Source organism: Megalops cyprinoides, chromosome 23 (genome assembly GCF_013368585.1).
Source record: "Megalops cyprinoides isolate fMegCyp1 chromosome 23, fMegCyp1.pri, whole genome shotgun sequence".
Taxonomy (NCBI): Eukaryota; Metazoa; Chordata; class Actinopteri; order Elopiformes; family Megalopidae; genus Megalops; species Megalops cyprinoides.
Genome location: NC_050605.1, coordinates 15,241,344 through 15,253,348, shown reverse-complemented (window position 1 = coordinate 15,253,348; position 12,005 = coordinate 15,241,344). Strand labels below are relative to the sequence as shown.

Sequence of the window (12,005 nt, the reverse complement as noted above, 5' to 3'; positions counted from 1 at the left end):
CATCTCTCAAGGCTTTCCCTTTTCTTTTAAGTGACAGCAGTGTGGTCACACATTATGGAGGTGATGATAGCATTGATGATAGTATTGATGATGATAATGATGATGATGGTAAGTGAATGCACATAAAAACACACAGTAGGACCCCTTAGCCAAAGCTTAGTCACCCTTGGTCTATGGTCATACCTTGTTAAGAACGGTGAGTGTTCAATACACTCCAACGCTGATTGGAGTTCCGTTCTGCGTGTGCAATGAGGTGTGAGCGAGTGTTTACACGAACACCAGACAGGAGCTCGCCACCATTTAGCAAATGCGTGGAGCTGGTATAATCTGCTGAAGGCGTCTGCGCCAGGCCTCTTTCATCACTGCTCCAGCAGCCCATCAGAACATGGTTAATGCATAATTAAAGGAGTGTGTTTTTTCTTTTCAATTAGCTATTTACGGCGGTCAGGGCAGCCGTGCCTTAATTGCTTCCCGTTCCGTGCGTTTTATCCCAGCTTTGTCTGTGCCCATGCGTAGCTGCACGAACGCAAACGGGACCACACACACACACATTGGCATGTCCAAATGCACACGATTACACCCGCACAGGGGAGTACATATGCGCTCGTTAGCACACGGGCGCGCGTCGGCAAACATGCGCAACAGCAGTTCGGCTCCCGAGTGGCTCATTGGGTTAAAGCGCGCGCTCTGAGCGCAGGCTCAGCGCTGCAGCCAGGGTTTGAGCCCAGCCGTACAGGAAGATGAGCCAGTCCTCTGTTCCTTGGCGGTTCCTCTGGTGTCCTGTAGGACTTGTAGTGGAAACTGTACGGCTGTATTGGAAGGGTAGTTGTGCTTCATTGCAGTGGTTGCTGCGGGGAAGGGGAGCCTTTTGTGAATACAGCTACTGGTGATTCCAAAGTCCGGCCGCATGCATATGAAGGGGAATTCAAACACTCCTGCTTGCATAAGCACACGCAGGAGCAGGCATACACTTAAATCAGCACACAGACAAACACACGCGTTCTCTCCCTCAGTACGGTAAAGCCGTTCGTTCGAATCGGAGCCTTTAGGTGAAAGGCTTTGGAGGATTTGCAGTCTGATACCTGCTTCAGTGAACAAATCCGCGCCACATCTGAGGCAGCGCGGGTCTCCGTTTCCCCTAGCACCGTATGTCCTGCCTGGTTGTCATGGCTCTGCAATTCAGCTAAATTTGATTTATCATCCGCGCAAGCAGGAGAACGTGTCCTCATTGAAAAAGTGCCCTATTAAAACATATTAGTGGAATATGAATGGTCACAGTCTGGCATTAATGTATTAGAAATATGTCATTAATTAAATGTCTTGTGGCAATCATATTGGAGGACCACTTCCCAATATGTTATTTGACCTAATGGGATGCTCTGAATGTCAATGAGTGTTCCTCTCTGTCTTGTGCTAATGCAGCCACATCGTTACGTGCTTTATCTGAAAAACAAACACATCTCTGTGGCCTAGATTAGTTTCACATATAGAAAAGTCCCTAGCTACTGTGCTGCAATATAGAGAACAGGGGCTAATGTGTGGCATGGTGGTGAGGAACAAGGCTTGTAACCCAAAGATTTCCGGTTCTTGTACCCATGGACACAACTTAAAAATGTAAGCTCCACAGGTTGCTGTGTGTCTGCAAAGCGAATCTGAGTAATTTAATGAGCTCACTCCCTGTGCTCTAATACCTAGAGCTCACTCACTGTGCGCTAATACATACAGCTCATTTGCTGTGCAGTAATCAAGAGAGTTCATTGGCTGTGAACTAATACACAGAGCGCAGTCACTGTGCTGTAATGCATTTAGCTCATTCACTGTGCTCTAATATGTAGCGTTCATTTACTGTGTACTAATACATACAGCACATTCGCTGTGCTCCATTACAGCTCATTCACTGTGCTTCCAGTCTGATAATGCCCATGTAAGGTTGCCCATGTGAAAGAACAGCTCTGTGACTGTTTTTCCACTTAGAAAACCATGCCCCAGCCTCCGTCACCGCCGCCTGGCCTTGCTCTTCAAGCACACGGTAACGGGCTTCTCTCTATTCCGTATGAAATGCGTTCGGAGCTGTAGTCATTTGGCATCACTTTCGTTTTGATTTCGTTTTGAGTTGCGTGCGTAGTTACGAGGCGCGGAATGGCGCGCAGAGGACGTGGGTATGAGCGCGCTCCTCTGCCACACCGCCAGCCTGGATGCTAATAGGAGAAGGCTCATCAGAAAAGGAGGCTTCAACCGCGTCGGAGGCGATTCAGCTTCCGTTCGCAGCCTGGAAGAATAAGTGACTGCCCCTCTTCTCTGAACAACCTGTAAGATGTGCCTCTTTTTAGTATGGATGTCTAACCTACTTGTCTTTTTTCATTATCTCTCTCTTCTGCTCTGTATGTAGTGTGTCCGTGTGAGTGTAGTGTGTCTGTGCTCTCTCTGCCGCTCTCGCGCTCTCTTCCCCTTAAAATAAATAAATAAAGATGCATGTCCTACGCCGGCTCTTACTCGGCATTACTCATGCCGCGGAATTGGATTCTTTGGAGTGTCCTCCTCGTTCAGGCTCACTTTGTGTCTGTCAGGACCGTTGGGGGACTGAGAGAGGAGCGGAGCGGGGGGTGGGGGGGGGGCTGAGCGCGCCGCGTTAAAAACAGCATCTGTGAATGCGGAATTAGTCTGACAGCTCCGAGAGGGAACATCAGAGCACGGTGATCAAGTGGGATGGAAAGGCCAGGGATCCACGCGTGAGAGGAATCTCTAACTAGAGCACACCCCCCCGGCCTGCCGCTACCTTTCCCCCAAAACGATTTACATACGCCCTCACTCCCTACCCCCTACTCCCACTGCCAGTTATTAAATAATAGGAAATGCCAAATGACAGGTGGGGAATGTCCATTGCTCGCTCTCCTGATTGGTGCTCATTGATTTACTGCGGTTGTTCGAGTGCTGTAGGTGTTGCGCTCGTGACAGCGGTGACCGTGTCCCCCAGACTGCCCCCCCTAACCCTAACTCACCCTGCTGCCGTCAGAAAGTTCACCAGTCCCTCAGACTCGCTAGATTGAGTACCCCCCCCCCCCCCCCCCGCCGCTAAGTCTGTCTAATGCGCCGATTCTCTCCCGGGGATGCGTGTCTGTAGCCGGAGCCACATTAACTGTGACTGGAGTGGATTAAAGCTTGCTCTCTAAACCAAAGAGGCACAGGGCCTTTATTCCAGGGGGCTGATGGTGGTGATCAGGTCTTGTTTGCGCCTTGTTTACGAGCGGGAGTCTTGACACCGCTCCACTCTGGGGAGAAACACGCAGAGACCGAACTGAAAACACCTATTGATTGAGTGTTCAGGACTGTGACCCTTACCTGAATGGCGCTGGCTTGCGATATTTCTGTCTGTTGCAGATTTAAAATGGTAGAGTTTTCAACAGCTTGTGAAACTCCTGTGTGATTCATCCTCCCGCTGGGGTGAGAGCAGAACAGAGGCTTAAGTCCCGAGGCTTTGGTAGCTGTGGCTCTGAGAGATGGTGTTGCAGTAGATATCAGCCTTCATCTTGTTACCGCAAGTCATACTTGAACAAACAAATCTATAAATCATGCTTGAACAAGCCAAAAAAACACATATATGGTACACCTGCTTAAAGCTAAATTGAACAATGGGCTTTTGAGTTGAAAAGCATTTTTGAACTTTACATGCTGCAAAAATGAAACACATCACCCCCTTCATACACAGAACAAAACTGTTCTGAATGTTAATCTTTAAGTAATTCTTGAAAGTAGTTTTTTTCTTTTTGTATAAATGTTATCATTCAACTAGTGCTTGAAGATGTGTCTCTCATGGTTACTAAATATCCAGTGGGCTGGCAGAAATGAGCATGGTCCATAAATTAGCATGAAGTGAAGGCCTAGCAGTAAGCCATACAGGGTGGACCAGTCCCATCCCAGTAGAGAGGGGAGCTCTGGGAGATAGGAGATGGGAGAGGGGAACTCTGGGAAATGGAGTGCTCTCTTGCTGTAGGGTGTGAGGCATGTAACATGTCCTGTCTTTTCATTGAAAAAAAAATATGAAGACCGGTAGGACCCATGCAAGAGTTTCACAATCCACTGATCCTGTGGCTTAGGTGCTGATGCTCTGTGCTGTTTTGTAACAGGACTGTCTTGACACTTCAGAATTACTGCCCCTGTTTAGGCTGACATTTCTGCTGTTCGTAGGCATCGCTGTCACAGATTATACTGCTGCTGTTCAGCAAATCCATCTGCATTGTAGAGGAGGACGTTCCCCATCCCCAAGTGACACTCTTACCTTCTAACTGCTGCATACGGCTGTCGGCTTTGACTTCCAGAGAGGAAGCGGAGCGGTGAAACCAGGGGCCTACAGTGATCCAGCTGAAAGAGAGGAGGAGTCACAAGATCCTGCTGTGGCTGGGCATGCACATGAAAGTGCAGAGCGCGGCCCGTCTGCCGCGGAGCTTTACTAACTCTCTGTCTTTTGTTGCCTTTGTCACCCGCAGGGGCTGATGATTCTATTACAGAACCTACCCACGATGCACTGGGGTAACGAGGAAGTCAGCGTTCTCCTGGCAGAGGCGTACAGGTTGAAGTTTGCCTTCGCAGATGCACCCAATCACTACAAGAGATGAGAGTCACTTACGGCCCACAGAACTAGGGGATTCGAGGTCCCCCTTTTTTTCTAAATTCTCCCGACCGCACAGCTACAGCGAGATTAGAAGTGTGCTTTTTCTATTCTGTGTACAGTTCTTAACAGCAGCTCTTGATATTACAGATGTGCTCACCAGTTGTGGTTGGTGAACTACTCATAGGGGAGACTGAGAATCTACCTTTAGCCTGATAATAGTCCTGAAGCTGTTTTTGTGTGATGCCAATTTAAATAATGATCACCCATCCTTTTTACTTAACTCTAATGTGGGAGCATTACTTTTTGCACTTTACATATGAATAATTTTGGTTATAACAAAGACATGGGGTTGCTATAGATCATTTTTTTATTATAACAAAGAGATCAAAGATTTCAGCATTTTTGTTACCTGAAATGATTTCATTAATTTTGAACATGAAGGCAGAGGTACCACATTAGATGGATGATCCTGATGTGGCATGCTAACCGGTCATGCAGAACGATCAGGAACAGGTCCGGGGGTCTTGTTGACAGTAAATTCTCTGCCCGCTGCCTCTGTTGCACACACTCCATTGTCACCTGCATCCTGTCGAACTCGGTTAATGCAACCGCAGCTAACCAAAAAAAGCCCATGTATACGCAAACGTTCAAGAGATCAATACTGTATCCCTGCCCATGCCTTCAAGGCCTTTTCATAGAGTTTGATTTCAGGAATCATATTACCTGCCATGACAGTGGAAATTGCCTGTTAATTTAAAGCCTATCCTATTGGATAAGAGCTACTGTCGTGGCATGGGTCTAATAGAGGTATCTTTCCCTGCATGGAGCAGGTTTAAACTTAAGCTAATTGAAGCTAGCCAAGACTTTGTCATTCACACGTCAGCAGTTGGAGAGGACAGACACACTCACACACACACACACACACACACACACACACACTGCTAAAATAATCATACACTGCAGCAATGCTTTCCCCATCCATCCACTTAAGGTTTCTAAGAATTCTCTGGCTATAGTGGCATCAGACATGGGTTTGCTCGAAGGTAATGCCAGGCACATTTCACACATTAACCCATATTATTAAATGGATGTACTTCCCACCACAAAACCCTTCTCAGAACTAGCGTTAGCACTAGTAACCCTTTCTTAACCAAGGACTACCTCAGGAACCAGTCGGGTTTGATTCATCATTAAAGTGAATGTAGCTGGGTGTGGTGATCCATTGTCACGTGATACTGATAGCCATTTTAATTCCTTAAATGCTAGTCTTTTACCACAGAAGAATTTCATCAGATTGCCTTAACCTGATTGGTTTATCCATTTCTGTTTACACTGGAGACAGAGATGTGATATTACACTTTGGCCATTGTTGCAGTAACATAGATGTGTTGACATTTATACAAATTAGAAGTAACAGTGTATGTTGTTTTTTTTTTTTTTTTTTGAAAACTCTAGTCAGATTAACTAAGATTAACCAATACAAATTGTACAAGCCAATTATATGTGTGGATCCCTATGTATGAAGGCAGTTAGCACTTCACATCTTAATAGGGAAAAAAAACTGCTCTTGCATTTTCTTTGAACGTGACAAGCTTATGATTTATGTGCCAGTTTTACAACTAATTTCTTTCTCTCCACGAATAGAAACTGAAAAGTCTGTTCTTCCTTTTTTTTTACAAAGTATACTCTTTGAATCAATGTTTTATTTTTATTGTTTATATTTTTCTCTTTACAATTGTTTACAAAAACCTATAATGTTGTGCCTAATACAGTGATACTACATTATAGATATTTATTGGATCTTTTGATTATTTAAGGTCCCCTGAAAATTACCATTAGAAACCAGTAACAAGATCCATTTACTCACTCGGCCCACGGAGTTGCATCAGTCAGCCGACCTTTAGTTTTCTTCCGATGTGAAAGCTGTGTGTTGTACAGAATGAGTTTGTTCTTGTTGTCGGTGTTAAGCCCCATGTGTAGGGTTGCGCACCCCCAGTTACTAAGCTGTGAGCAGTTGCTTCAGCGGCTGCGAGGCGTTGAGCCAAGCTCTGTTTACACAGGCTTAGAGATACTTATTTATGCTTTAAGGTGTTTTGAAATAAAACACGAGTATCGGATAGCATTAATAAACTGGCCCTGGCCATCATCAGAATGCAGGTGGCAAGACAGTTTATGGCAGTTTGATATCAGCTGTCAAATTTGACAGGAGAAAAAGCCACCCCCTGTACATTGAAGTCACCAGAGCTTGACTGCAGCCAGTCTGCTTGGATGTGTACGGACAGTGTATACATTCCCTGCCTGCAGTTAGTCGGCCCCGCCGGATCGCTGGAGTGTGGAGGCGTGTGCATGGCGCAAGAGTCAGCATGAGCAACAGCTCTTTGCAGCCATAGACAGTGATTCCAGACTTCCCAGCACACCTATAATGCCCATATACACATACCGTGCATCAAAATCTGCAGCAAGGGGGGTATGCAACCTCCAGCTGTCGTGGGCTTTGCTTTTGAATGAGAGTGAGAGATTTGTTTTTTTGTCTGTTTGTCTCTTCCCTGGGACAGTTGTGAGATGTTTAGAAATTTATGAATACCAAAATTAACTTGAGTCCTCCCAGGACTCTGTACTAAACATCTGAACGTGTAGCTTATTGCAGTAAAAAAAAAAAAAAAAAAAAAAAGTCCTTGAATTGAAATTATGTACAAAGTAATGGATTTTGAAAGAAAGATCTGTAAATAGAAACAAATGTGTAAATAAATACTATATGACAAACAGATTGCTTCAAAAGCCTCTTTTTTCCTCAATTCCCATTGACACCAATAACAGTAAGTGTTACATTAATAATTATTGATTTTCACATAACACTGTTAACTGTTAACATAACACAGAAAACTGTTCACATAAGCTCTATTATAAATATAAAATTCACCTGGTAAAATAAGACACATCGGCATCAAATCACATTTGTATGACTTGCAAGCTGGTATTTATAGAAACAATATATGGAAGCTCTCCTTGTATCTTCACAATATGACCATGTTAATAACCTTATGGCCAATAAAATGCAATTTTTCTCTAATGTACTTGAAGGCCAGAAGTGGCCAAATGTAGCCTCATCATCAAAAAGCCATGTGTACAGATATTTACTTTTGTATTTATTTAAATTCTTTTCATCTATGAACCTTAGTTTAAAGCCACTAGGTTTAGATAAAAGCACAATGCACTCATTGAATACCATCAACTTCATAAAGCCTACATACAGTAACACATTCACAAGCAAGGCTTTACTGCTACATACATCAGTTATGGGCAAACATGCTTCATAACATCTGACTTGGGGCTGATACACACATCATGTACACAATGAATTTGTATAGTGCTCCACATCAGCGCTCATGAAGCCCAACACTTGTTTATTAATACCTTATAAAGTGTTTATGCCATGCTCATAAAGGTGTTATGTATCTAAGCTTTATGAAGACCTTATGAGGTGACACTATAGAGTGTAACCTATTATGGAGCACCCAGAAGCACACAACCTGGGCCTTGGAGTGTCATGGCCATTTCTCACCCGCATTGTTTTAACGATGAATTTCAATGATTTTTTTCAATCTTTATTATTCCTCATGGCCATGCATCAAGACAGTGCGCTATTTAGAGAGATCTTAGACCTCCTTAGAACTGCAGTATATCGGAAACACAGCTTTCTTACCAGACTTATTTATAGAGCCACTTCAAGTACACAATGCACAGAATGTGTTCACACAGTTTGACACACAACAGGCTACGTTTCATGTGCCATTCATGCTGTCCTGCCGTAGTTAATGGCTAACAATTTACCCTCCCTTAGCGAAGTAGGCAAACAAGAATGCAAATTCCATCAAGTCGAGTGTATGTTCAGTCGTTATAGTAACAATAATTACAACATTGTAATGTGTTTTAGCGCTACATAAATAAATGATTGGCGATGGAGTTGTGCGCTCCCTCAGGTGCTGCGACATGGGTTCGGGTAATTAGTGTTTTAATGTATGCAGCATCGCAAGGAAAGGGAGTCGCTCTTGTTTGAGTGACTGATGCTCGCGGTGGCGCGTAATTAAGGGCCTGGAGCGGGAGCAAGCCGCTCGGATAAATTAAAAATGCATTTAAAATGCTTAAGCATGGGGAAATGTGACAAGGCGGGAAACGTTCCCGAAATTGGATTTAATGTTTGGAGAAACGTTTCGGTCAGGTAAATAAGAAGAAAAAAAAAAAAAACAAAAAAGAAACTCGTGTCAAACTGGCACAGGAACTTGCATTTAGGGTAACTGCGGTGATAGCCTAGGGACAGTCCTCAGACACCCGGTGAGCAAGGCGTGTTCCCAACCCCCAAGCTGGCACAGAGCTGTTGGTCGTCACGACTCAGATATCTACCGCAATAATCACAGCTAGCCCCCCCCCGCTATTGAATGAGCACACCAAGTCCCTTGTGCATTTACGTGAACGTCCACGCGGCTTTTAAACTCAGAATCAAGCTTGAAGCAGGCCCATTTTCTCCTCTGTCCAAAAATAGCTCTCACACTCAACTGTCACCCAGTCAGAACACAAACAGCTGAGCATGGCAGTGACAAAGCTGGCCTCTGCTTTCCACACAAAAAAACTGGACAAATGTTACTATACATACGTAATACTAACACTTTACACACACACACACACACTTCTGTTATTTCATAGTTTTGATGTCCTTACTATTACCCTACAATAAACTTTTGACTGGTACTGTATATCCAACAAAATCAAACATTGGTGTATAGTCAATTTAGAATTGGTTACCTGTCAATTCCTGATGTAAGCACTAAACAACAAGTGTATAATCAGGGTGTTAATGGAAGTCAATGCTGTACTGTAGCATTCAAAGGTTTGGAGGCACCTCTCTGTTTATTTTTCCATGCACATATTTACACGTAACAAATGAACAAAACGGCAGAACCACATGGGTAAGTTTCTACCTTGACACTTTCACAGAACTGCAACTTACAGAACACAGGCCCCGATATGTCTCACCCAGCCGCCTTCAAAGCTTCAAAGTGTAGCAAACCATACCTGACATGCACAGAGGTCAATTAACACTGTGCTGCCTAAGGCCACCCGGTACGCAGTAACACCTCGCACAGACTCTGCTTAGTCACACGTGCAAGTCCACTGCAGGTGCAACTGATAACTAGTGCTGTTGCATTAGGTCTTTCAATGGAACGAAATGGACCAATCACAGCTGAAATATTTGACACACAAACAGCTATTTACACATATGTAGTCATACGAAGAATGCCCATGGTCTTCTCCGGTTGTATTCCATGTTTTTATATTCACAGGCAGTTCAAACATTGATCACAAAGTCTGTGATAATTATCCGGGCTACATCCCCAAGGTACTTTCAGTCTAATTTCTATGACGCCAGTCCTTTCAGTAATAAATGTAAACAAGCTGTACATTTACTTGATTATATTTCAGTCAATGTAAAAAATATTATATGAGGATTGGGTAACCAATAATACTTCTTACATTTTCAATTTTTTCCTCAGAGTTATGCACAAAATTTTAGACTTTAGACTATTGCACTGTTAGTGTAGAAGCCATTCGAACCTCTTCATTTTTACCTATAATATTATACAAATAGGGTTTTGGAGATGCAACCAGAACTGTAAACATTTAGAAATTCCAAGGTCGCATGAAAGCGTCCCATTATCAGATTTTTGGCATAATCCAATCCTGTTTCATGTCCTGAATAAGACTTGCAAATACGGGTATAAATCAGTTTAATCGTATGGATTAACAGCTTTGCAGCAGAGATCATTGTATGTGCACCTTGACTCCAAATGTTTGTGTTGTTCTTACCCCTGGGTGTATACTGTAGGATAAATCCTTACCCAAACTCTATGGCGATTATGCTTGCAGATGGGGGTTGGAAGCTGCAAGGGAGACGACAGAGAGAAGACAGGGCTGAAACTCTCTGGTTTTCTGGTGTTGAACTTTGTGAAGGAGGTCATTTATTTTGAACCAGTCAAAATAAATCTCTCTACATTACAAAGTACTGTCATTGGTTCAATCAGAAAGCCAGTGGTACCCATGTTGGGTTTATGAAGCCTCACAAACATCCAATCCCTTACAGTTTGAAATGGTTCGTCTGCACTGACTTTCCAGTATAATTTTGGAGCTCTTTTGGTTCAAAATAAAAACAGATAAAGCAAAAATAGTTGATCGTAGGATCAAATTTGAGACAGGGAAGCCTGGGCCAGTCTTTACAAGATATTTTTACAAAATTTTGATTTTACAAGACTTCATAAGATTTTTATTGGACCAGTCTGTAATACTTTTTCAACTGAACCTGTAGAGCTGTAAACATATGTAGTCTGTCTTCTTTGAAGTATTATGTGTAAGACATATGTTGTTGGTTTGCTTATGCTCATAAAAGATATTCATGTAAAGGAGTTAATTCAACATATTTTATCTCTCCTTCAGATGATTTTTTTTCTGGCAGCTGTCTCCATGATACATAATCTGTTCTGCATTTATTATATATAACTTCTTGTATTTATATTAGACTTTCTCTTTATATAAGCCCTCTTCCAGCTAAGTATTGCTTTCACAAAAGACTGATCTATCAGGGGATATTTAACTCAGATCAGTATTCAATTGACAGCCGAATGAAAGCTAAATAATTAAGAGGCCTGAGCTTGAACGAAGACCAGCATATACAATGTGTCCACAGGACTGGGTATGAGGGGGAAAAAAAAAACACAATCAAGCCACAGTATCTTTACTCACACCTCAGTTTCTTGGTTTCATCACATTCCAAGTACAGGCAAAGACAGCTGAGAACTCATTCACGGCCAGACTTTTGTGACTTTCAAACATGCTAATGTGTCTCTAGGTTTTATGCGTTTGGTTTTTAAAGCAGGATGCTGTTTGATGTTCCATGACTAAATGCAATGTGGCGAGCTTTGAGGTTCTGTAGAGTAAATGTGAGTATAGATTCCCCCAAAGTTTTTTTTTTTTTTTGGACTAACATGGATCTAACATATATTCTGACCTTCCCTCAAGAGTGTGACACATTTGGTATGCACCAGTGTGTGTGATAATCCTCTGCAGAGCAGAAAGACCTTTTTTTAATGCCAGCTCAAGTCTCCAGACTGCAGCTGAACCGCCAGTTTCTTCTAGGAGGAGAAGAGTTCAGCTGCAGGGTGGAGCTGGAGCTCTTGCCACAGGGCTTGAGCCACAGGCTGTTGTGCATGTTTCAAATAGAGCAAACCATTAAAATGCCATCACTGTGTTCAGACCAAGTCAAGATATCCACCCTATCCCTCAAATGGCCCTCTTTTGTTCCTGTTGGGTAATCTTGGGATTTTTACAAAAACATGCTTATGACAGC

The 12,005-nt window shown here is 43.1% G+C and overlaps 1 protein-coding gene across 3 annotated transcripts in view; it reads left to right on the top strand.

The window, feature by feature from the left end:
* LOC118770366 (TBC1 domain family member 22A-like) overlaps nt 1–6,231 on the top strand; it is a 125,135-nt gene extending 118,904 nt beyond the window's left edge. For all 3 annotated transcript variants that reach the window (XM_036517988.1, XM_036517989.1, XM_036517987.1), the window contains one exon: nt 4,485–6,231. In XM_036517988.1, coding sequence (XP_036373881.1) covers nt 4,485–4,613 — 129 coding nt within the window. In that variant the 3' untranslated portion in view covers nt 4,614–6,231. The remainder of the gene's footprint in view (nt 1–4,484) is intronic.
* Nucleotides 6,232–12,005: the final 5,774 nt, after the last annotated feature.